This window comes from Antechinus flavipes, chromosome 3 (genome assembly GCF_016432865.1).
Source record: "Antechinus flavipes isolate AdamAnt ecotype Samford, QLD, Australia chromosome 3, AdamAnt_v2, whole genome shotgun sequence".
Classification (NCBI taxonomy): Eukaryota; Metazoa; Chordata; class Mammalia; order Dasyuromorphia; family Dasyuridae; genus Antechinus; species Antechinus flavipes.
The window spans coordinates 480,759,434-480,781,306 of NC_067400.1; the positions used below are offsets into that span (position 1 = coordinate 480,759,434).

The window sequence follows — 21,873 nt, forward strand, 5'->3', positions numbered from 1 at the left end:
AGCCTCTCCACCAATCTTTGAAATACCTTCCCTCCTTCCCTCTGAATTAAAAGAATCTCTAATCTACTTCAAAACATATCTCAGGTATTATCTCCTATATTAGGATTTTCCAGTTTTTGCTTTTTCCCTTGGGAAATTACTTTGGGTATGTGTGTGTGTGTGTGTGTGTGTGTGTGTGTGTGTGTGCATTGAATATTCTTTCTGCTTCTTCCAAGTAGAAATAAGTTTCCTGACAACAGCAATGATCTCTTTTTTATTTACCCCTAGTACCTAACATACTGCCCCAAATGCCTGGTATATAGTAGGTACTACTATAAGTACTATAAGGGCTTGTTTAGTTGAATTGAATCCCAGACATGAGCCAAGGAAGCAAGATTGTATCCAGTATGCATTTAATATCAAATGACATTGCTGGGGGGAAAAAGAGATCTTGGGCTAAATATATCAGTCCCAGCCTTTAGATCTCTCCCTACCACTATTGCTTCCACCTCTTCCATTCCCCACCTTGCCCCCTTTCCCAGGACATTTCAAGATGGGGAGCAAAGATGAAGTCTCAGAAGGAAAAACCCTCTAAATCTCTTTTTAAAAAAGCCTTTAAACCTTTTTTCTAACTATGCCGGTGATATTATTATTATTATTATAAATAATAACATGGAAAATGACTGGGAAAGAGAAGGCAAGGGAGGGAGAAAGGAGGGAGGGAGAATCATTTCCAAGTTAGCAGGGAGAAATGAATCTCATCATTGCCAGCCTCCACGTGATTAGTATGCACAGAGATGAGAATAATTAGTTGCTACTCTTAGAGAAAAGACATTTGAGATCTTGATGGAGCCTGATTATTTACTTCCTTGTGAGGATGAGGGAACATTCATTAGGGTTTCTCTTTGATCTCCCCTGCTCATCAATCCTCCCCATTCTCCTGTTCTCTGCAATACAGGCAGGGAAGCTGAGGCAGCTTCCCTGGTCTTTGGGCTTCATTTAAGTGGCTTTCTTTTTAAAAGAACTGCACACTCCCTTAGCTGGTACCCACATCCTGGGCCCAGAAACAGTCCCCACCTTTCCATCCTCCCCGGCCCCCCCTCAGACTAATGCATATTCATCCTGCTTGAAAGAGCACAGCATGAAATATGCAAATTGGCCAGGCAGGAGCGGGTTTGGCATTTTGATAGCTGCTTTGTTTGAAGACCCCAGAGACACACACATTCAGTCACTGGCACACTGGAATCTCCTCTACCTTTGTCTCCCCTCCCCCCTTACCCACCCCCAGCCCCTTCCTTGGCCCTCCCTGTCCCAGCCTGCAGGAAAACGAGACTAGAATCTCAGACTCCCAGGATCAGGTTAGGGGCACAATCCAGGACTAAAGCCCAGCTCTTCATTTATTGCTCTTTCCATTGTACTCAGCCTGTTTCCTTTCCCTTCTTTTCATTCCATTTATCATTTGGGGAATTTTAAAGGAATACTTAAAAATAAAACCCACATTCAAGTCAATACAAATTATTGAGCACCTACTATATACTTGGTGGTACCATGCATTGAGGCTGGGCCTAGAGTCAGGAAGACTCATGTTCTAGAGTTCAAATATAGCCTCGCAAGTCACCTAGCTCTATGTGCCTCAGTTTCCTCACCTGTAAAATGGAGCTGGAAAAATACACGGCAAACCATCCCGATATCTTTGCCAAGAAAACCCCGGATGGGGTCACAAAGAGTTGGATACGATTGAACAAATAACAAGACTATGTTAGGTTTTAGGGATACAAAGGTATGTAAGAAAAATCTGGTCCACCTACATGCAGAACATTCAGTCCCATCTGCATTTCTTAAATGAATTCCTTGACGTTAGTATTCTGGGCTTTTGTCACGAAGTTGAACACTATAAATGCCCCAGGACTCTGAGGTAGGTCTGTCCTAGCCCAACCTCAGGATCTCTTCGTCTGGAGACCTTAGCCTGGAGATTGTGCTCTTTTGCGGGACTTTTCCTAATCTTTTACAGACAATAGTTTGTGTCATCGCAGCTTAAAGAAAAGTCTTATGGATTTGGAGGTTCTAATCCCAGCTGTGCCATTTACTAATTTGTGATCTTGTGCAAGTCACTTTTATTTTACCTCTGAGCCTCTATTTCTTTTCTGTGAAATGACGGGTTCAGAGGCAATGATCTTGAAGGTTCCTTCCAGATCTAAATATAAGATCTCCAGGATCACAGAGTCAGAGCCAGAAGGGATCTTAGAGGCTATTTAGCACCAACCACTTAGTTTTAAAGGTGAAAAAACTAAAGTACAGAGGAGATAATGATGATGATGATGACGACTAATATCTGGCACTATACTAAGCACATTATTTTTTCATTTGTTACTATCTTTCAATTGTTGCCCCATAACCTCATTTGGAGTTTTCTTGGCAAAGATTCTGGAGAGGTTCACCATTTCCTTCTCCAGCTAATTTTACAGATGAGGAAACTCAGGCAAACAGGCTTAAGTGACTTGTCCAGATAGTCTGAAGCCAGATTTGAAGTTAGGAAGATGAATCTTCCTAACTAGGTTTGGCACTCTATCCACTGAGCCATCTAAGTGGGTACTATCTCAGAAGGGGCTCTTAGTATTCCCATTTTACAAATGAGGAAATTGAGGCAAACGGAAGTGATTTGCCTAGGGTCACACAGAGAATTTTAAGCAGGGTTTGAACTGGATCTTCCTGATTCTATGGACAAACGATGTATGCTATTTCCTGGTGTCTAAAGTGAAAAGCTCCACTTTCCCTTTCTCAACCTCTTCCTTGCCTAAGGGTAACTTTCTAACCTGCTTTGCACTGAAGATTTTACTTATATAGAAGGCAGAGTCCACTAGAACCCTTCTTTAGTACTGAATTAACTGAAAGGAGAGAGACATTCAGAAAGAGAGAGACAGACAGACACACACAGAGACAAAGAGACAGAGAGGAAAGAGAAAGAGACAGAGACAGAGACAGAGAAGAGAAGAGAAGAGAGGGAGGACATTAAGGGAAAGGGGAAGAAATAATTAGATGAAAAATTTATCAGCGAAGCTAAAAATACACAAAGCCCCATTCCTCTATCCTCCTCAATCATCACCTCATTTTTATGTTCCTTCATTTCTCTCTTCTTCATCTATCCATTCTGTATTCATCACACAGGCCCCCCTTTCTGAAAATTTAACAGTACAGACTCGTGAGCTTTGGGAAGCTGGCTCTAACACACACCTGATACCTGAGAACCAGAATCCAAATTGTGGCTTCTTCGTACCATTAGAAAGTCACCAGTTGGTGATTATAGTTCTCATCTCTGTCTCTCTAGCTCTAAAGCCAAAGGCTTCAGACTTATAGTCAGATGCAAAAGGGACACAAGAGGTGGAATTCAAACCAGTGACCAGTGTTTGAATTTTGACTTAAAATTTGGACATCGTGGCCCTCGTTCAAGCTTTGGAGAGACTGATAGTTCCTGGAAAGTACCTTTGTCTGTTCAGTCAGTATAAAGAATACTGAATTTGGAGCCTGAATATCTGATTTCTAGCTTTGTCTCTACCATTTATAAACTTGTGTGTCCATGACCAAGTCTCAGTTTCCTTTTGTTATAGACCATACAGTGCTATTGGGAGAAAAGCATTCTGTAAAATGTAAAGAACACTCTAAAAATGTAAATTATTATAATTATTGCCCTTACCCAGCAGCCTCCCATCTCACCCACATCACATTGGACTATTCTGCTGATATGGAGGAGAGACTGAAAAAGGGATAAGGAAGCAGAGAACTGGATTGGTCAGGTTTTACTGACTAGCACAGCAAAGCATACAGTGGAGAATCCCAATACTATATTACCTTTGTCATCCATGCCAGGAAACATAGAAAGAGCTGGGGCTTAGACACAAATATGCTCCTGGACATTTTTTCCCTTGGGACATAGTTCAAAGAGAGTTTCATACACAAAGGATCATCTGACCAGGCCTACCTGCAGCTGTCCCAGGCAAGAGGGCCAACTCATGCTTTTCTCCATATCTTTTGCATGTCAGAAACTCTAATTTTTCCCTGTCCCAAAGCCTGGGAGACAGAGCCATATGTGTAAAAATATTTGTAGCAGCCCTTTTTGTAGTGGCAACAAACTGGAAACTGAGTGGATGCCCATCAATTGGAGAATGGCAGAATAAGTTGTGGTATGTGAATATTGTAGAATATTATTGTTCTATAAGAAACGATCACCAGGATGATTTGAGAGAGGCCGGGAGAGACACACATGAACTGATGTTAAGTGAAATGAGCAGAACCAGGAGATCATTATACACAGCAACAAGATTATACAGTGATCGATTCTGATGGATGTTGCTCTCTTCAACAATGAGATGATTCAGGCCTGTTTCAATAGACTGATGAGGGAGATAGCCATCTGCACCCAGAGAGAGGGCTGTAGGGACTGAGTCTGGATTACAATAGACGATTTTCACCTTTTTGTTGTTGTTTGCTTGCAACATTTTCATTTTTTCCCTTTTTGATCTGATTTTTCTTGTGCAGCTTGATAATTGTGGAAATATGTATAGAAGAATTGCACATATTTAACATATATTGGATTACTGGCTATCTAGAGGACGGGATGGAGGAAGGGAGGGAGGGAGAAAAAAAAGTTTGGAACGCAAGGCTTTGCAAGGGGGAATGTTGAAAACTATCTATGCATGTGCTTTGACAATAAGAGGCTTTATTAAAAAAAAAATTAAAAAGCAAATGCTGACCAGAACCGGGACTTTGATTTGGGTCCCATTTCTTGAGGAGCAACTTGCAATAACTCTGAAGTAGAAATCAAGTGCTCAAAGAATGCCCTTCTCCAACAGGGAAGCCCCCTTTATTTTTAAGTGACCAACCAGGGCCACAACTAAGAAATCTGAAGCTATGTATACCCTGACATTTGATATTCCCCAGATTGACAAGCAAGAGACCCATCTATTCTGTTTCCCCCCACATTTTAAACTTGAAATCTGTGATATCTTGAGATACAGGAAAGGGACTGAGGATAGTCTCTTCTATATGAGAGATTTAAAAACCTCTCTGGGACAGTCTTTGAGAATAGGGATTCTGAATTATCGAATCATGAGTAGCTAACAAAGTCAAAATTTTCTCCATTCTCCAAATTTTCATTCTCAGGAAAACTCTAAGTCAGCAATAGCCAGATTATGGGAGTGTTAATTTGGACAAATTAATCTATTTAAAGGTTTATGGAAGTTTCCCATTCTAAATAAGACTGACTCTTGGTACCTTTATGACAAAAAGAATATATAATTTGGAATGGAAGTTACCTTTGAGATCATCTTGTCTAATCTCCTCATTTGTAGATAAGTAAACTAGGGCCCCCAAAGTTGAAATGACTTATCCAAATTCATACAGATAATAAGAAAAAGAGTCAGGATTTGATCAGATCTTTTGATTACAAAACTGTACTCTTTCCACTACACTATTTTTTTTCCAGGACCTCATAAATTAACAAGGGAGGCACCTGCCAATTGGCTAACTTTTTAAGGCTTACTCTACTCAAAAGATAGAGGCCAAGAGGCATCTGACAGCTTGCTTAGTTTCAATGCTTCCTCTCATCCAATATCTGCAGAAAATAATAGGAATACTAAAAGAATACTCTGTCTTTTCAGAGTGCAACTAGTCAGTCCCTCACCTCGACTAAGCCACCAAGGCCAGTATAGTGGGGCCCCAGTGAGTTTTTCATCCATGACTGTAGACCCAGTTTTGTTGGAGGTGTCACCAACAGGTCTCACATTGGGTGGATATCTATATGATATTACAAGCATTTCAATAAGTTCCCCTTGCATACCATCCACATCTCCAAGATCTCCCCCATACCACTAGTTAATGTCTGAAATCATATAATCAGAGGTAAACTGCTTTAGAATTACACAGGCATTGTCAAAGATTTGGAGTTTGTATATCTGTATTAGATTTCTGATTCTGGCATTTACTATTCCAGTGATCTAGGGCAGGTCATTAAATTTTAGTTTCATCTGTAAAATGGACATATTAACAATTGGACTCTACCTCACAAGGGTTTTGTAAAGAAGTTAAATCAATGTAATTATTACAATTAGCTTACCACTTTAATCCCTGTTAAAATGAGCATATCCTAGAGAATAGTTATACTCAGGGGCTTATCAATCATTCCCATTTTAGTATGAATCAGCAACCATTTAGTTGGATCTAAATCTAGTTCAATAGCCACATTTTATAGATGAGGAAACTGGCCCGAAGAGATTGAGCTCTTCACCCAAAGTCATAAACAGATAGTAGTAATCTGAAGAGTTGGAATTTCAAATCAGGTTTTCTGCTTCCAAATCCAAGACCAGATCTTCCTAAGAACAGGTTTGGATGAGATGGTATAAGAGGACAGCAACTAAAGAGAACAAGATGGTACTGATTAGGAAAAAAACTGGAAGAGGTCTCAGATTTAGAATAAGAAGCTGAAAGCTAACTTCAGCTCATTATACTAATTTACATCAGCTGTGTGATAAGCTGGAGTTAGCTTATCTGAGGTTAGTGTCCACCTCCCACCCCCCTCACCTCCTTTGAAATTAACCTGAGGTTCAGGAGTTAAGTGAGAGGTTGTATTCAGGAAACTATCAGCATCTTACACAGGATAGGAAAAATAGGAAAGGGAATTTGGAAGTAAGAAATTTGCCCAGGAATATGGATTCTCTGATGTCCCTCCCCTCACACCATTCCTAGGGTTAATCATAGATGTCTAAAGAAAAGACAGCATCCCAGCAGGATCTGAGAAGCTGATGGACTGATGTGTAAAGCAGCTCATTGACCTGGTCCAATGCTGCTAACTAAAGTGTCAACTTGCATGCACATCACTAAAAAGTACTGGGTTACTCTGGAAATAGTGCTAGTCTTCTGGGGACACAAAGGAAGGGCTCCCATCTCAGAAGGGCCATCCTATAGTGAGTGAGAAAATAGCAAATGTGGCATTGAGGGCAAGCTCTTAGTTTTAGCAAACCACAGACAGCCTCTTCTCTGCCTCTATTCAGAGGACAAGACCAGAATAGGATCTAAGAGTTAGACAATTGACAGACCCCCACCTGGATGACTTCTGAGGCCCTGGAAAATGTAATGAGGTAGAATGGAAAGCATAAAGGTTTGGGAATCAAATGACTTGGATTTAAATCCTAGCTGGTTTTTGCTACCTGTGTGATTTTGAGCAAACCTTTCTCCTCTCTGGAGACTCACTTAAGCAAAACCTGAGTTTGCATCCTACCTCAGATTCTTACTAGCTGAAGGAACCTGGACAACTCCTTCAATGTGGCAGTCTCAGGGCAGTTAGATGGCACAGTGGATAGAGCACAAGCACCGACATTAGGAGGACCTAAATTCAAATCCTTACTTACTAGCTGTGTGACCCTAGGCAAGTCACTTAAATCCAATTTGCCTCACAGCCAAAAAAAACCCCAAACCCCAAAACTGCATAATCAATGTATTATCCTCACTTTCTCCATATGCAAAATAGGAATAATAATAATCTCTATTTCATAGGGATTAAAATTTTAGAATTAATGTTTTTAGGATTAAGTGAGACACGGAAAACTCCATGCAAATTTTTATCCATTATCATATTTTGAGCAGTGATATTTAGTGTGTGACCTTCGACAGTTATTTAAACTCTCTGAGCTTGCTTACTCATCTGTAAAATGGGAGTCATAATACTCCCATCATCTTCTTCATAGAAGTATTATAAGCAAAGTACATTATAAATCCTTACAGTATTACATTAATGTTATTTATGCTATTATTGTCTGAAATGGTTGGTTGTGATAAAATGCACATTATTTTGGAAGAGCTGTAATGAGATGCAAAAATTCAGATTTGCTTGAAAATAACAAGTGAAAATGAGATGTGCACACCTGAAGGGAGTTGTCCAAATTAGGCTTGGGGTGTAATGAGATGCACAAAATTTTCCAGGAGTATAATGAGATGCAAAAAGCCACAACATTTGTCTGAAAAAGAAAGGGTGTAAGGAGATAGTGCACACCTGAAGGGAATTGTCCTAAGTGTCTAGGTGTAATGAGATCCAATTCTTGCCTGATAATACAGGCTGTAATGCAGACACCTGAAATAAGTTGTCTCAGTGGACCAGTGTAATAAGATGCACATAATTTTCAAGGAGTGTAATGAGATGCAAAATAAATCAAACACTTGTCTGAAAAAGAAAGGCTGTAATGAGATGCACACACCTGAAGGGCATTGTCCTAAATGGGCACGATGTAATGAGATGCATTGAATTTGCAAAGGAACAGAATGAGATTGGTCCAGGGAAAAGCTGAAAATAGCAGTGTGTGATTAGTGGCAGACACCGGAAGGGGGTGTCAGGCTCTACACATACTTTGGAGGTTACAGGAGATACCAGAATGCAACTAGACAGAGTTCTTTCCTATTGACCTGCCAGGTCTGGCTGCTGGCCTTGGGCTAATCTTGGGTGGGCTATGCTCCATGTGACAGCTGTGAAGAAGGCCCAGGACCAAAACAGGGATCAAAAAGGTTTGTGAAACTTGTTCTATAGGAAGAACCGAGAGCATCAGTAGATTGTTGCGATGATGTTAGAAATGCAAGCTCTGGATCACAGATTAAAAAGGTTCGCTTAGGTGGGGATCCTGACCACAGCAGAGGCAGAAAAGAGATGCAGAGGTGAGGGGCTGCAATTATCTCCCCAAGACTTAGGTAAAAATTTCAGGCCTATGAAGGGGAGAAATCCATTCCCAGGGTTAGGATAATAACATCATCATCAGTGCTACCAGTAGAAATATTGATTAGAGGGCTTTACCGGTTACAAATAGTAGCAAACATTTCTGTTGGACTCTGAGGGCCTTTAGACAAGGGCTGTCTTTTGCTTCTTTTCAAATCCCCAGTGCCTTAGTCCAATGTCTAGGGCACTTAATAAATGCTTACCTACTAACAATAAATGCTCATCAACTGTCATTTCTATAGTTTTGAAGTTCACAAAACACTTTCTTGTGAGGTAAGTAATGTGAATATTATGATCTCCATTTCACTGATTGGATCTTAAGACAGCCAAGTGACTGATAGCCAACAAACTCGTATGCATTGGAGTCAACTCCTTATCTGCTGTGTTGTTATTTTCCAGGAATGGATGGGAACAAGGTAACCATGATCATATGGCACCAGACATAGGCCACTGAGTATTGAGGAAAAATTAAGGTTTGAAAGAAAAGCATGAGGTAGGTGGTAGCCAGATTTAGCAACACCCAGGTGGTGTGGTGGGCAGACTTTGTGGGAGCTACTGCTAGGAATAGTCACCTGAGTTGGAGAGGTTGGCTGCCACGGCTATCCCAGGTCCTATGAGATTGTTGTAGAAAAATGGAATCTTCTTTCCTCCTGCAATTAGGGAACAAAGCTAGCTGAGGCATCTTCTTCCCAAAATCCCCTCTTTTACCAGCTAAGGAACCATTTGTGTCTCTGAAGTTGTTCTCCTAGCACCTTGTTGGGAGAAAACTCCTTACTTCTTTTACATTTTACTATCTTTAGAATGTAAGTGCCCTTATATAAAGCCATTTCTAGTCATGTGAAAAAAAATGCTCTAAATCATTGACTAGAGAAATGCAAATTAAGACAACTCAGGTACCACTTCACACTTCTCAGATTGGCTAAAATGACAGGAAAATATAATGATGAATGTTGTAGGGGATGTGGGAAAACTGGGACATTGGTATATTGTTGGTGAAGTTGTGAAAAAAATCATCCAACCGTTCTGAAGAATATGAAACTATGCCCAAAGGGCTATCAAACTGTGCACACCCTTTGTCCCAGCAGTGTTTCTACTGGGCTTGTATCCCAAAGAGATCATAAAAAAGGGAAAAGGACCCACATGTGCAAAAATGTTTGTGGCAGCCCTGTTTGTAATGGCAGGAAACTGGAAAGTGAGTGGATGCCCATCTGTTGGAGAAAGGCTGAATAAGTTATGGTATATGAATGTCATGGAATATTATTGTTCTGTAAGAAATGATCGGGGGAGCTGGGTGGCGCAGTGGATAGAGCACCAGCCCTGAAATCAGGAGGACCTGAGTTCAAATCTGACTTCAGACACTTAACACATCCTAGCTGTGTGATTCTGGGCAAGTCACTTAACCCCAATTGCCTCAGCCAAAAAGAAAATAGAAACGACCAGCAGGATTATTTCAGAAAAGCTTGTCGAGACTTACATGAGCTGATGTTAAGTGAAGTGAGTAGAACCAGGAAATCATTGTATACAGCAAAAGGATTATGTGATGACCAACTCTGATGGACACGGCTCCCCCCAACAATGAGGTGATTCAGGCCAATTCCAATAGACTTGTGATGGAGAGAGAACATCTACATCCAGAGTGGATTGTGGGGACTGAGTGTGGATCACAGCATAGTATTTTCACTTATTTTATTGTTTGCTTGTTTTTTTTTTTTTCTTATTCCCTCTCCTTTGACCTGATTTTTCTTGTGCAGCATGATAAATGTAGAAATATGTTTAGAAGAATTGCTCGTTTAACCTATACTGGATTACTTGCTCTCTAGGTGAGGAGGTGGAGGGGAGGGAGGGAGAATAATTTGGAACACAAGATTTTGCAAGGGTTAATGTTGAAAACTATCTTTACATGTATTTTGAAAAATAAAAAATGAGAATAAAAAAATAAAAAGGTAAGCTCCTTAAGAGAAAAGACTGAGAATCACATCTTCATAATTTTGGCGCCTTGCACACAGTAAGCATGTGAGAACAAAAATTAAAATGAATTGAGTTGGATATACTCTTACTTGGAAGTAGAGAACATCTTGGAAGGTGTTATCTTTGAAGGTCTTAAGATAGTAGCCTTCACTATGCTAATGTTATAGTAGCCCTCTTAGTCCCAGAGACACAGGACATCCAATAAACTCAGTATCACTGACAATGATCTCCTGTAGACCTTGAATTTGTGGCTATGAATGGTTCCTGTTGCAGTACAATTCTGCCTTCCCCTCATACTCTGTAATATTTTCCACCCCTATTTCAGCAGCAGAGGACAATGGAGACCAAGAAAATCTCTCAGATGCCCCTCTTTCCTTCCCCAGTAATATGATGCTGCTATACCTAGAATGACAGGTACTCTCTCCATCCTTATCACACAGTCCCTTTGCTTATTCCCAGAATAATAATAGCTCAACAAGTGTACAGTATTTAGGGCTTTATAAAACTCTGTCTTCCCAACCACTTTGTGGGATAGGTAAGGGAAGTATTTTCATTTTACATGGTGGGAGGGAAACTGAGTCTCAGAGAGGTGAGATCACACTTGCCTAGGGATCACGCAAGTAGTTGGGATTCAAAACCTTCTGATTCCAAGACAAACTCACTTTCTACCATATCACACAGTTTATAGGAAATGACCCCTTTGTTTAATCACCCACTTATCACCCCTTCCTCATGTTCTGGGGTCTTTCTCTGGAGAAAAGTGATTAGAAATGGGATAAAGTCATAGTGAAGCGTGGAACTGAACCTCCATTTGTGTGAAAGACAGAAAAAAGTTACCTAGTTGGTTATGGGGAGAAAAATGGGGGCAGGTATTTGCTGTGTCCCTAGGGGTACTTTTCAATTGGAAAGTTATTTTAGGGAAAATTTTCAATGCTTGAGGTGGAGGAGGGAGAATTGGAAAACAATAGTCTTATTGCTCTGGCTTTTCTCTTCTTAGCACACATTAAGCACCCATAAAATGCTGGGTTTTAGAAGGAGTTGTTTTACTCTTTCGTGCATCCTCAGTGTTTCCCCAGACTCATATTAAGCTCTTAATAAATGCTGTTGACTGACAGACCCACCAGATAATAGTTTCCTGATATTGGGCAGTGTTTTTTGCCAACAGGGATAACATAATCACCAGATCCCTCTCCCTTCTTTCCTCCCCCTCTTCCCCCCAACCACCCCCAGTTCCCAAGGTTCTACCCGAATTAGACCAAAACCTGCTGGTTTTTCATCATTTCAAAGGCCACAGTGGTGGGAGGGAAGACTGGGAGCAGCAAGCAACAATAGACAAACAAAGCTGGCCACCAAGGTTAAGATAGGTATTAAGATTTACTGAAAACTCCGCCTTCATGTCCAGTACTGGTTTGGTGGATACATCAGAAGAGGGTTGCATAACAATTAGGCAGGGAGTGGGAGGAGGGGCAGGGTTGGGTTATGTATGTGTGTGTGTGCGTGTGTGAAGAGAGAAAGATGGGAGTGTCTGTCATGTTGGTGGGAGGGTATGAGTGTGTGTGCGTGTGTGTTTAACAAGGAGTATGAACCAGAGAAAGAAATGTATTTTATCCCACTGCACATTGCAAAAGTCTCACTCCAAAAAAGCTAGACTTTCTCTACCTATGGCATCAAAAGGGAGTAAAAAAAGATTGTTTGGATCACCCAGATTATAAATAAGGTTATTTGTTTTTCAAAAATCCCTATTAAAACATTAAATATCAGCTCTTCTGGGGGAGAAATACATTCATTTCGGGGCAGTCTCAGAGAAGTGACCGACCATCCTACCAATCCGCCCCCCCTGAAAGTGTATGTGTGGGGGAAGCTAAAGGCCCAAGTCCCCTCAGGCTGAGCAACAACACAGCCACCCACATCCTGCTGCTGAAGATGTCCTAATGCACAATTTACAAGTGTAATTGCAAGTCCATTAAATTAAATCCCATGGAAAACACACGTTATGTTCAGTTCTGCCATTCACAACCATGGGGATAACAGGGAGGAGAAGGAGAGGGCCACACTCACAGGCCTGGAGACTGGGAGGGACAGTGTGAGGAGCAGGGGAGAGAATGGGGAGGTGAGCAGAACTTGTCCCCCTGAGAGCCCCAGCTTCTCCAGATAAGTATGTATGATTTTGGTAGGGGCAGGGAAGTGGAAGGAGCAGGGCTGTGGCTCTCAACAAGCCTGGAGACAAGGCGGGACAGACAGCATCTTCTGGCTCCTTCAAACAGATCCTTCTGCTCTTTTGTGGAGTGTTTAAGTAAAGAAGACAAGCCTGATAATGTTGGGCCAGCCTATGGAAGGGGGTAACTTCTTGAAGAAAGCTTGGGCTGAGTGGAAGGTATGAACAAAATCCAAACCAAGCTCAGCCCACCCCATGCAGGTCCACAAAGAGTTGGAGTACTTAAGAAATTGACCAGCACCAAGTCGCTGTGTGAGACCCCCCATGTTTCTGCTGGATCTGGAGTCTTCTGTGCCCATCTAGAAATGGTCATGTGCCCTACCTTCTTATCTTCTCGTGGACCCTGGCCTGGGTTTTTGCTCACTCCTTTTGTCCTAGAACTAACCCAAGCCAAAGGGGGCTGTTGCTTTTCCTTCCATAATTTGACCCTGTCTTTTACTCCTATGCAGTTGTTTTCAGTAGGGTAGATGAGTCCCTAGTGGGTGAGTCCAGGGCCAGAGCTTGCACTCACACAGGGATGGGAACCCAGCCCAAGGGAAACTATCCCCAATTCCATTTGCCTTGTTCAATTCTGAGGTTGAATGATTTGTGATTTCCAATTTAAGCTCCCACATCCCCCCAATTCTAGCTATCCCCTTGAGTTAATGCCATCCGTCTCTCCTGATCTCAGGGGAATCAAAATATCCTTGAAATAGAGTCCAAATACCCTTCAGTCTCTTCACACATCCCCTCCCCTCAATTCCTTTCCGGGAATAGCCATTCATAAACTGCACAGGGAGAGAACAGGAAAAAAAAAAAAAAAAAAAACCTCAAAGCAGTCCCTGAGTCCAGGGCCTGTAAACATGAGTCCTTCACTTCAGTCCAGGAGTCTGTCATTGCCCCCCCAGTTGCCAAGGCTCCATCCAGGTCCACTCCCTCGGCTTGCTTTTTCCAAATGGAGTCCTCTACAGTTCTGGGGAAGGGGGGCTGGGGTCTTTTTGAAGCTTGCTGGCTGGGCAAAGGCAGGGGAACTTGTCTGCAATTCCTCAGGCTGCTGATTCTGGGAGGTGAGGACCACACTTCCTGCAGGGGGTTGCTTATCTGTTCCTCCCTCCCCATGCCCTTGCCCCAGTGGGGGAATCAGCGCCAACTAGCCCCCTTGGCTACTCCAAAGAGTCACTGTGTTCCAAGCCCAGGTCACTGACATTCGTTGTCTGTAGCTCATCAGTCTCCTCCTCCAGCTCTTCCTCCTCTTCCTCTTCCTCCATTTCGTCCTCATCTTCTTCCTCCGTCCCATCCAATGAATCTTCATGTGCTGCCATCATTGCTTGCTGCATGGCTATGGTGGCGTTGTCTGAGGATAGGGACTGCAGATTGTCCAAGCTGATCGAGCCTGTGGTGGATTGGAGATAATGGTAAAGGCTCAGGAAGATGCCCATTTCATTTTATCAACACACACACACACAAATGCACAACAGCAACAGACTTCTATAGCAATTTTTTTCCTGAAGCAATTGGGGTTAAGTGACTCGCCCAGGGTCACACAGTATTAAATATCTGAGACCAGATTTGAACTCGGGTCCTCTTGACTTCAGGGCTGGTGCTCTATTTCTATAATATTTTAATGTTTGCAAGGTGTCTCACTCCACAAAATAGGTAGGGTCAGTGCTGTTAGGCCCAGTTTTGCAGTGAAAAAATTAAGGTTTGTAGAAATTGAATGAATTGCCTGGGGTTAGTGTCAAAGCAAGTACCGGAACCAGTCAAGAATGCTTCAGACCAGTAAGTGATTTTACACTTACACTATACTGCTTTTATCTTACATGCACCCTTTTAAGAGGATCACATACCATACATGAATGCCACATAGATACATGCATTATAGCACACACCTGTTTCCTGCAAAGAATCATCTTTGTATGTTAGCAATAAAATTTCTGGCTCATTGAATTATTCATTGTGTATTAGGTGATGAGCAATTGTGTGTGTGTGTGTGTGTGTGAGAGAGAGAGAGAGAGAGAGAGAGAGAGAGAGAGAGAGAGAGAGAGAGAGAGAGAGAGAATTTATGAAGGGAATGATGGAAATAACTGGAAAAACAAAGCTCTTCCTGGCTCCCACTCATAAGCCTGCTGCCATATATTTTAGTTTTCCAAAGAGCAGTTTGGCCACTGAGAGTGCTCAGGAATATCTGAGTTCCAAAGTGTCCTTTCCTTTTATAGTGATGTTATACACATCTGTATTCTCTCACTGGGTCCTTTCAACAAACCCATCTGATAGATTGGAAAAGTGAAGCAAAGAGGAAACGTGACATATCTAGATACGTCATTACATGTATTGTACATGTAATGTACATGACTACATTATGTGTAGACAGCAGTTTTTGTAACTTTTAAGCCCTAGGTACTTTTAACTAAACAGACCATATTTTGGAGTCCCCATATTAAAATTTTCACCAGGCAGACAATTACTTATTATAGTCTGAAGTATCTAAGCTCAATCCATCCTCAATCTAGGTATCCCCTCATGGACTTGCTCCCAACTCCTTACCATCAGGATTTGTCCCTGGGCCCCCCCCTTGCTGCTGTAGCACACCGGCAGCAATTGAGTTGGGCCAGAATCTTTGGGTGGGCCGGTGCTGAGACTTAATCTTCTTGGCTTTGGGGGCAGGGTCCGGGTTGCTGGCATCAAGCATGGGTTGCAGGATACGCCTTCGGGCATTGATGAACCTGTCCAGGGAGAGGTGAAAACACAATTCCTTGATATTTGTGTGTGTTTATACACAAACCATTTGTACATATGTGTAAGCACATGGTATAGAGAGAGCTCGGGGTACAGAGAGAGAGAGGGAGAGTGACTACTAGCTTCCATAGAATAGCAGAACAGAATGGGAGGTAAAAGGAGAGTATTATTTGAATCCAAGAAGAGACTGAGACCCAGAGAAGTTTGGAGTTTGATGATGGGGAGCAGAGGGAATAAGAGTGAGGTCTCTTAAAGAGCCCAGAGTGCCATCAGACCCTTGGAACTCCAAAGAGAACAAGTGAGAAAAGATCGGGGTGTACTTGTTTGTTACATTTGGGTCCTTTGGGGAATTAGGACTCTGGAAATGCCTGGCTTAGACTGAGATTGAAATAGCTTTTGGCTCAGGGACCACATGGCAGCTACAATGCAGCTCATAGGTCCCCTTCACTGGTTTCTCTCCATTTGTTGGAGATACAAAGACCATGACTCCAGGGCTCCATTTCTGTAGTTAGGTCCAGCCCAGGAAATGGAGAAGGCCAACAGGGGCAGAATCTCAAAGTTCTTGGTCCTATCAGAACCACAGAGAAATCATTTTCTTTTATATTCATTCTCCGGTATCTGCTGTATTTTTATTTAAATCCAGTACCTCTTAGGGGAAGTTCCCTCTGGCCCAAGAATTCTATGATTCTGGCCTATTTCTGGGGCTGAAGGGCAGTGGAGCTCAATTTCCTTGGGCAGAACTCTGACGATTTATTTTCTGCTACATTTGCCCAGCAAGGGGCGCTCAGGAGCTACAGATAAACCCTATGGCAGCTGGAATGATTTATGGCTGTTTTGGGTTTCTGGGTGGATCAGGAGGACTAGGATGGCAACAGTGCAGGGGCTGGGGATACAAGATTAGGGACTGTACTGGCTTGGATTAAGGTTGGGACTAGAGTTAAGGATGACTCAGAATATTTTTGATTACTGTGGAGGAGACTCCAACTAGTTTTTCTTTGCTGGGCAAAATATCCCTTAGCAGGTGACAGCAACTCACCAGTTATTGACTTGCAAGAGGGTGAGGTTCGTCTGGGCTGCAATCTGCCTCTTCTCGTCCTCTGTGGGATAGGGATGCTGAAATGAGATGTGCCAGATTGCGAAAGTGAGCACATGTTCAAGTTGAGAATGGTAGTGTGAGCAAACCAATATTGACTGTAGGAAGGGTGGCTGGTTCCACATGTGGCCTAGTGAACTAGGTATTTTACTTCCAAAGCAAGTTCAGATTCTAAAGGCTGGAGGTATTACCAATTATTTGGGTTTGTGTTCTTTTGCATGAGATCCTATGCTGTTTGCCACTAAGTACCCACACTGCCTTGGTGAGTTTTGGGCAGTTTACAATAAATCCTTCCTCTAGTGACCACAACGATTCAGGGACAAGTCCCTGTGGGAGAGAAGAGTAGCCATAGATTAAGACCTGGGACCTAGATCAATTCAGTAAATGGTTTGATAGATATGTCTCCTGGGAAAAGGACAAGAAAAGTACAAGAGGAGGTCCTTATGAATGAAAAGCTTATAAACCTTGTTTGCTGGGAGACAAGTTTCATATACACATAGTGAGGCAGCAGAAAGCCAGAAGAGGGAGAGGTTGCTATGGACTGGTGTAGACAGAGAGATGTTCTCTGTCTCTCTGGAAGGCTTGCCCACCATGCAACCAGGTACCTGCTCTTGTAGGTGCTAATATCACAGCTACTCAGGATTAAGGAAAAAAAGTCTTTGCCATCAAAGTTCTTAGTCCTGTCAAGGGCTCAAATGACATCAGAAACTGATGTAATTTTATCAGTGAAATGATATGAAAGATGTCTCCATTTGCTTTGTGGCTGCACCCTAAGAATCATTAGTTTTTTTCTTACTTGAAGACAAATGAGTTTATAGAATGAGCTCCTTAAGAACAGGGACTGTCTTCTCTATGTGTCTCTGTAGTGTTCAGCACAATACTTTACACATGGTGATTAATAAATTCATTCATTCATTCATGCCTGGATTGCGCTCTGCCTCTTCACTTCCACTTAGCAGAATACCAAAGGCCACCTTCTCCTACACAAAGCCTACTCTAACCCCACAGTTGCTAATGATTTCCAATCAGAAATTATTTCCTATTGCCTTAGCTGTATATATTTTGTTTTTCATGAATAGAATGTAAGCTCTTTGTATCCTCAATACCTAGTACAGTGCCCAGCACATAGTGGGTGCTTTGAAAGGTACCTGATGAATGAATGGGGGTAAGATTTGACCAGACCTTGATAGAAGTGTAAAATTTGTTTAGATTACTTCTGGGTTGTAGCTATGTATCTTCTAGGGAATCTTCCTCAGAGAAGCTATGAGATAGACTATTTTAGTCTACCTACTGTCCAGAACTAGATTGACATTAGGTTGGTAACAGTTTGAAGAGCTCTGAACAAAGGATAGGAGATCGGCCACCCTATTAGAGCTCTCCTCACTACAGACAAGGCAATGACATGTTCACTTGCCCTTAGTTTCTACCTGATGGGAACAATCAGGACTTTGTGTTGTTTAATTCACAGCTCTGACCCCGACAGCCTCACAGATTGAGATGACACTTATGATTCATACAATATTAAGGCTCTAACAAGGAAGAAATCATAGCAATGTCACAGGAGCCAATTTCTTTCTAATTGGGAAGGAACAGCTCTAGGGCCCCAGAGGAGAAGCTTCTGGCTCTCCTGGGGAGCAGGGGAGACAGAGGCAGCTGCTGAACCCTACTGAGTCCCAGGCATGGGACTTATTTGCTACGAACTGGGTCATGTTGTGCTAGGGCCAACATGATATACACACTGAGTGACAAATACACTTTTCTGAAGATGCTGCAGTCCTCACACCAATGGGAAATGCTCCTAGAAGCTCACTCACAGACAACCAAGCAACCTCTCATTTAAGAGCAGTCCAATTAGATACAACTGCAAGAAACAATGAAATAGAACTATTCAAGTAGTGAAAGCTGTGTTCTATAATTCTACTGAATATGTAAATTGTCTGCCTCATCATCACCGACTCCTCATGTCATCAAATATTTATAGAGTTGCTCCCTCTGCAAGGCACTGGACTAGGCACTCAGAGTGTGCTCTTTCCATAGTAAGCATTCAACTGCTGCTTGCTGAATAAATGATACAAACATGTAACTGAGGATACAAACACGGCCTTGAGTACTCAAAGAACTTACAATCTAGTTAGCGAGACAGTGTATACAAGTTAAAATGGCAACATAAAGCAGTGTACACAAAGTACTTAGAGTTTGTTACCAAGTAACTGTGATCGGAGTTCAGAAGAGGGAATTCTCAGAGAGAGCTACTGAAGGTTTTACATAGAAAATGGGACTTAACCTGGGCCTTGAAGGGTTAGGTAGGAATCACACAAATGAAGGTAGAGTATTCAAAACGTGAAGAATATCAATGGCGGGAACTCAAAAGATTAAAAAAAGTCTCTTCCATTTTAAAAGAAAACCATTTCCCAGCTTCCCTTGAATGAATAACGCTTGGTATTTTAAGGTGCATCTGAGTGTACATACTTGCACTCATGTATGAGAAGCAGTGTTGAGTCATGGCTAAAGAGCTGGGCTTGGAGTTAGGAATACCAGGGTTCCAATCCTGCTTTTGGCATTTACTAGTTGTATGAGCACAGCAAGTCATGCAACATCTGCACCATAGCTACCTAAGATTTATTTCCTAAATCATAGACAGATGGTAAATGAAATCAATTTACACAATGAAAAAAAAAAGATCTTGACCTATTGATACATGAAATACATGCACATATATAGTTATATATAAACACACACATTTGCATATACATCACAGAATCACATCTTAGGGAAATATTGTAAACTTGGATTACATAGATTTAAATAAAGCTGTTAGTAAAATCTCACAGTATTCTTATGGAGAAGATGTGATTATAGTCGGATAGATTCAGCACTGTTTGGATGACCAGATTCAAGAGAGTAGTTTTTACTGATTTTTTTTAAAACTGATTCTATGTCAACATGGCAGGAGGAATCCAGTGGAATACACCAGGGAACTGTACTAATATATTTGTCAATGACATCGATAAAGATTTAAGAAGTATGCCCCTCAAATTTTTCAGGTAAGAAACTAGAGAGGGAGAATTAACACACTGGAACCTAGAGAGCATTACATTGAATCTATTAAGAAATTCAGTAGGGATAAATAAAAAGTCTTATACTAAGGTAACAAAAAACCCAACTCCATCAATTTAAGTAGGGAGGAGCATGTTTAGATGGCACTTCATCAGAAGAAGATTTGAGAGTTTTAGTGTATAGCAAGTTCAAGAGGAATCAATAGTTTATGTGACGACCAAAAGAACTAATATTATCTTGGGGACAGAACTTTCAGGTACAAGGAAGTAATAATCCCTGTACTATGTTCTATTAGACCCCATCAGGAGTACAGTGCTCAGTTCAGGGTACCTTGTTTCAAAAAGGATATTGCTTGGGGAGTGTGCAGAGGAGGGAAAGAAGGCTGGTAAAGAGCCTTGATCTCATGGCGTATGAAGATTAGTTAAAGGAATTCAGAATAGTTGTGTTTAGGTATTTGAAAAGCTATCAAGGAGAGATCTGACTTTGCCTCTAAATGGCAAAAATAGGCACAATGAGGGAAAGATTCAAAGAGGCAAATTTAGGCTTTGATGTTCAGAAAAACTTCCTAACCACTAAAACTACCCTAGAATGGAATGCTGACCTTGAATGGTGGTGGGTTACTTCTCCCTGGAATTTTTCAGCAGAGGCTACAAAGCTCTTAATAGAAGCTATGGAATCAGCAGGGAATAAGCCTGTCCAGCAGAGAGTATGAGTATAGTGGCAACTTTTATCACAGTAACACAATGATATCACTGATAAGTGGCCCAGAAAGAATTAAAAGGTGAGCTGACACGGCACATACATGACCTGGTTGTATGTTGCTTATATATGAGTTTCTCTATGGGTGCTCACCCCCTCTTATTATTGTCATGTATATTTGTGAGAGAATACAACCCAGGTTTATAATGGAAATTTTTTGAGGCTACTTTTTCTTCCTATGCCATTTCATTAAGTGACTTTGCTTCAGACTAACTGGGTCTTCTAGCTACTGAAGATAAACACATTGGTAAGGACTTCTAACTCGTTTTAAGGATGCAGATTCCTTGAAATTGAGGTAGCTGTTATCTGAATGACTCGCCTTGCAAGGTGCCCCAAAGCACTAAATGACTAAATATTTAAAAGTTGTCAAAGAAGAGCATAGTCAGATCTCATTCCCAGAACCAGGATTACATAAGAAATAAGTGGTAAAATAGTAAGGATGGAAAAGTTGATCAGACACTCTTAGTATTGCAAGACATTCAAAACAATCTAGATTCGATTCTTAAGATAAAGTCAAAGGAACTCCTAGCTTTTGGACTGGGATGAGAGAGTTTGGGGAACAGGGAAGGAAGGAAAATTTTAACATCTCTATGCTCCTCTTTGAAAAACTTTGTTGTCCATGCTTTGGTGTTAGTAGGGGTAAGACACAGAGGGAAGCTTCTAGGATGGAAAGAATTTTTTTTTAGTTCAAATGCGAGAAATATACACATTTCAAGTTGTAATGATTTAAGGAGTACCTAATTCAAGAAATAGAGCTCTGCCTTTCTGAATCTGTGTATGATGGCCCCCATCTTTCCCAGACATCTGTGTACTCTATTCTATATAGCGTTTTTGTTTTGTTTTGTTTTGTTTTGCTGAGGCAATTGGGGTTAAGTGACTTGCCCAGGGTCACACAGCTAGGAAATATGAAAGTGTCTAAGTCTAGATTTGAACTCAGGTCCTCCTGACTTCAGGGCTGGTGCTCTTTCCACTGCGCCACCTAGCTGTCCCTGTGTATTCTATTCTTAAAAGTATGGTGAGGGGACCTTGACTCCAGCAGTAGCCTGAAATTCTAATAAAAGTTAGTTTGCTTTATTATGTGTACCTCCAGCACACACACACACCCCTCACCTCCCCACCATCACCTCCAGGCATCATTTTGTTCAAGAATATCTTCAACATGAAGAACACTTAATCCTGAGAGCAACAAGTTTGACTGAACATCCCTGTTTCCCTGTGAGACTGAATCCTTCAAGTGGACTTCATCTTAGAAGTTAATATCCAGATATGTCCTGTGGATTTTGGTAACAAGTTTTGGTTGTTGATTTTAGTGAGTGTTTATACAAAGATGATAAT

The 21,873-nt window shown here is 41.5% G+C and overlaps 1 protein-coding gene across 6 annotated transcripts in view; it reads right to left on the bottom strand.

Annotated features, from left to right (window-relative positions):
• Positions 1-12,054: 12,054 nt before the first annotated feature.
• Positions 12,055-21,873, bottom strand: part of PKNOX2 (PBX/knotted 1 homeobox 2) — a 363,592-nt gene continuing 353,773 nt past the window's right edge. For all 6 annotated transcript variants that reach the window (XM_051986748.1, XM_051986749.1, XM_051986744.1 and 3 more), the window contains 3 exons: positions 16,666-16,742; positions 15,438-15,616; positions 12,055-14,286 (listed from right to left, as the gene is read on the bottom strand). In XM_051986748.1, coding sequence (XP_051842708.1) covers positions 14,057-14,286; positions 15,438-15,616; positions 16,666-16,742 — 486 coding nt within the window. In that variant the 3' untranslated portion in view covers positions 12,055-14,056. The remainder of the gene's footprint in view (positions 14,287-15,437; positions 15,617-16,665; positions 16,743-21,873) is intronic.